This window comes from Pristiophorus japonicus, unplaced genomic scaffold, assembly GCF_044704955.1.
Source record: "Pristiophorus japonicus isolate sPriJap1 unplaced genomic scaffold, sPriJap1.hap1 HAP1_SCAFFOLD_1485, whole genome shotgun sequence".
Taxonomy (NCBI): domain Eukaryota; kingdom Metazoa; phylum Chordata; class Chondrichthyes; family Pristiophoridae; genus Pristiophorus; species Pristiophorus japonicus.
The window spans coordinates 10,001-12,500 of record NW_027251160.1 but is presented as its reverse complement, the minus strand read 5'-3'; the positions used below and the strand labels follow the sequence as shown (position 1 = coordinate 12,500).

General features: G+C 51.8%; 1 protein-coding gene across 1 annotated transcript in view; it reads right to left on the bottom strand.

Annotated features, from left to right (window-relative positions):
• The window catches only part of LOC139242829 (octapeptide-repeat protein T2-like), a gene marked incomplete at both ends in the record, with an annotated part of 9,663 nt that extends 8,857 nt beyond the window's left edge, over positions 1–806 (bottom strand). Inside the window, one exon of the mRNA XM_070870513.1 lies at positions 738–806. Within this exon, the coding sequence (XP_070726614.1) occupies positions 738–806 (69 nt within the window). The remainder of the gene's footprint in view (positions 1–737) is intronic.
• Between the last annotated feature and the right edge of the window lie 1,694 nt (positions 807–2,500).

The following is a 2,500-nucleotide window of genomic DNA, read 5'->3' as shown; positions in this document are numbered from 1 at the left end:
TCTCTCTAGCTCTCTCTCGCTCTCACTCGCTCTCTCTTGCTCTCTCTCACTCTCTCTCTCTCTCTCGCTCTCTCTCTCTCTCTCTCACTCTCTCTCTCTCACCTTCTCACTCTCTCTCTCTCTCTCTCACCTTCTCACTCTCACCTAGTCTCTCGCCTTCTCTCTCTCATTTTCTCTCTCTCTCTCTCTCTCTCGCCTTCTCTTTCTCGCCTTCTCTCTCTCGTTAGCGCCTTCTCTCTCTCAACTTCGCTCTCACTCTATTTTTCGCTCTCTCTCTCTCGCCATCTCTCTCCCTCTCCTCTCTGTCTATCTCTCTCTCTCTCGCTCTTTCTCATGCTCTTTCTCTCGCCTTCTCTCTCACCTTCTCTATCTCACCTACTCTCTCTCGCTTTCTCTCTCTCTCTCTCTCTCGCCTTCTCTCTCTCGCCTTCTCTCTCTCGCCTTCTCTCTCTCGACTTCTCTCTCTCTCTAAGCTCTCTCTCGCTCTCACTCGCTCTCCCTTGCTCTCTCTCACTCTCGCTCTCTCTCTCGCTCTCTCTTGCTCTCTCTCTCTCTCGCCTTCCCTCTCACTCTCGCCTTCCCTCTCTCTCTCGCCTTCTCTCTCTCTCTCGCCTTCTCTCTCTCTCTCTCCTTCTCTCTCTCTCTCTCCTTCTCTCTCTCAAATGCTCTCTCTCTCTCTCGCCTTCTCTCTCCCTCCCTTGCTCTCTCTATATCTCTCTCTCGCCATTCAGTCCAACGCCCTCTCTCTCTCTCTCGCTCTCCCGCTCCTTCTCTCTTGCCTTCTGTCTCTCTCTATCTCTGTGTCGCACTCGCTCTCTATCTCTCTCTCTCGCCTTCTCTCTCTCTCTCTCTCTCTTTATCTTCTTCTCCTTCTCTCTCTCGCCTTCTCTCTCTCTCTCTCTCTCTGGCTCTCTCTGTCTGTCTCTTTCCCTCTCGCCTTCTCTCTCTCTCTCTCTCTTTCTCTCTCTCTCTTTCTCTCTCTCTCTCACCTTCTAACTCTCACCTAGTCTCTCGCCTTCTCTCTCTCATTTTCTCTCTCTCTCTCTCTCTTTCTCTCTCTCTCTCACCTTCTAACTCTCACCTAGTCTCTCACCTTCTCTCTCTCATTTTCTCTCTCTCGCCTTCTCGCTCGCTAACGCGTTCTCTCTCTCAACTTCTCTCTCTCTCTCTCTCTCTGTCTCGCACTCGCTCTCTATCTCTCTCTCTCTCTCGCCTTCTCTCTCTCTCTCTCTCTCTCTCTATCTTCTTCTCCTTCTCTCTCTTGCCTTCTCTCTCTCTCTCTCTGGCTTTCTCTGTCTCTTTCCCTCTCGCCTTCTCTCTCTCTCTCGCCTTCTCTCTCTCTCTCGCCTTCTCTCTCTCTCTCGCCTTCTCTCTCTCACCATTGTCTCTTGCCTTCTCTCTCTCACCATTGTCTCTCGCCTTCTCTCTCTCACCATTGTCTCTCGCCTTCTCTCTCTCTCGCCTTCTCCCCCTCTCTCTCTCTCTCTCTCTCTCTCTCACCTTCTCACTCTCTCTCTCTCTCACCTTCTCACTCTCACCTAGTCTCTCGCCTTCTCTCTCTCGTTTTCTCTCTCTCTCTCTCTGTCTCTCTCGCTAGCGCCTTCTCTCTCTCAACTTCTCTCTCACTCTATCTTTCGCTCTCTCTCTCTCTCGCCTTCTCTCTCCCTCTCCTCTCTCTCTCTTTCACTCTTTCTCATGCTCTTTCTCTCGCCTTCTCTCTCACCTTCTCTATCTCACCTACTCTCTCTCGCTTTCTCTCTCTCTCTCTCTCTTGCCTGCTCTCTCTCGCCTTCTCTCTCTCTCTCTCGCTCTCTCTCGCTCTCTCTCACTCTCTCTTGCTCTCTCTCGCACTCTCTCGCTCTCTCTCTCTCTCGCCTTCTCTCTCTCTCTCGCCTTCTCTCTCTCTCTCTCTTGCCTCTCTCTCTCTCAAATGCTCTCTCTTGTTCTCTCTCTCTTCTCTCTCTCTCTCTCTCTCTCTCTCGCCTTCTCTCTCCCTCCCTTGCTCTCTCTATATCTCTCTCTATCGCCGTTCAGTCTATCGCCCTCTCTCTCTCTCTCTCTCTCGCTCTCTCTCTCTCTCGCTCTCTCTCTCTCGCTCTCTCTCTCCTTCTCTTTTGCCTTCTGTCTCCCTCTCTCTCTCTCTCTCTCTCTCTCTCTCTCTTGCCTGCTCGCTCTCGCCTGCCTGCTCTCTCGCCTTCTCTCTCTCAAATTCTCTCTCTCGTCTTCTCTCTCTCGCCTTCTCTCTCTCGCTCTCTATCTCTCGCTCTCTATCTCTCTTGCTTTCTCTCTCGCTTTCTCTCTCGCCTTCTCTCTCGCGTTCTCTCTCGCCTTCTCCCTTGCCTTCTCTCTCGCATTCTATCTCACCTTCTCTCTCGCATTCTCTCTCTCTCTCTCTCGCCTTCTCTATCACCTTCTCTCTCTCTCGCCTTCTCTCTCTCTCGCCTTCTCTCTCTTTCTCTCTCTCTCTCGCCTTCTCTCTCTCTCTCTCTTGCCTTATCCC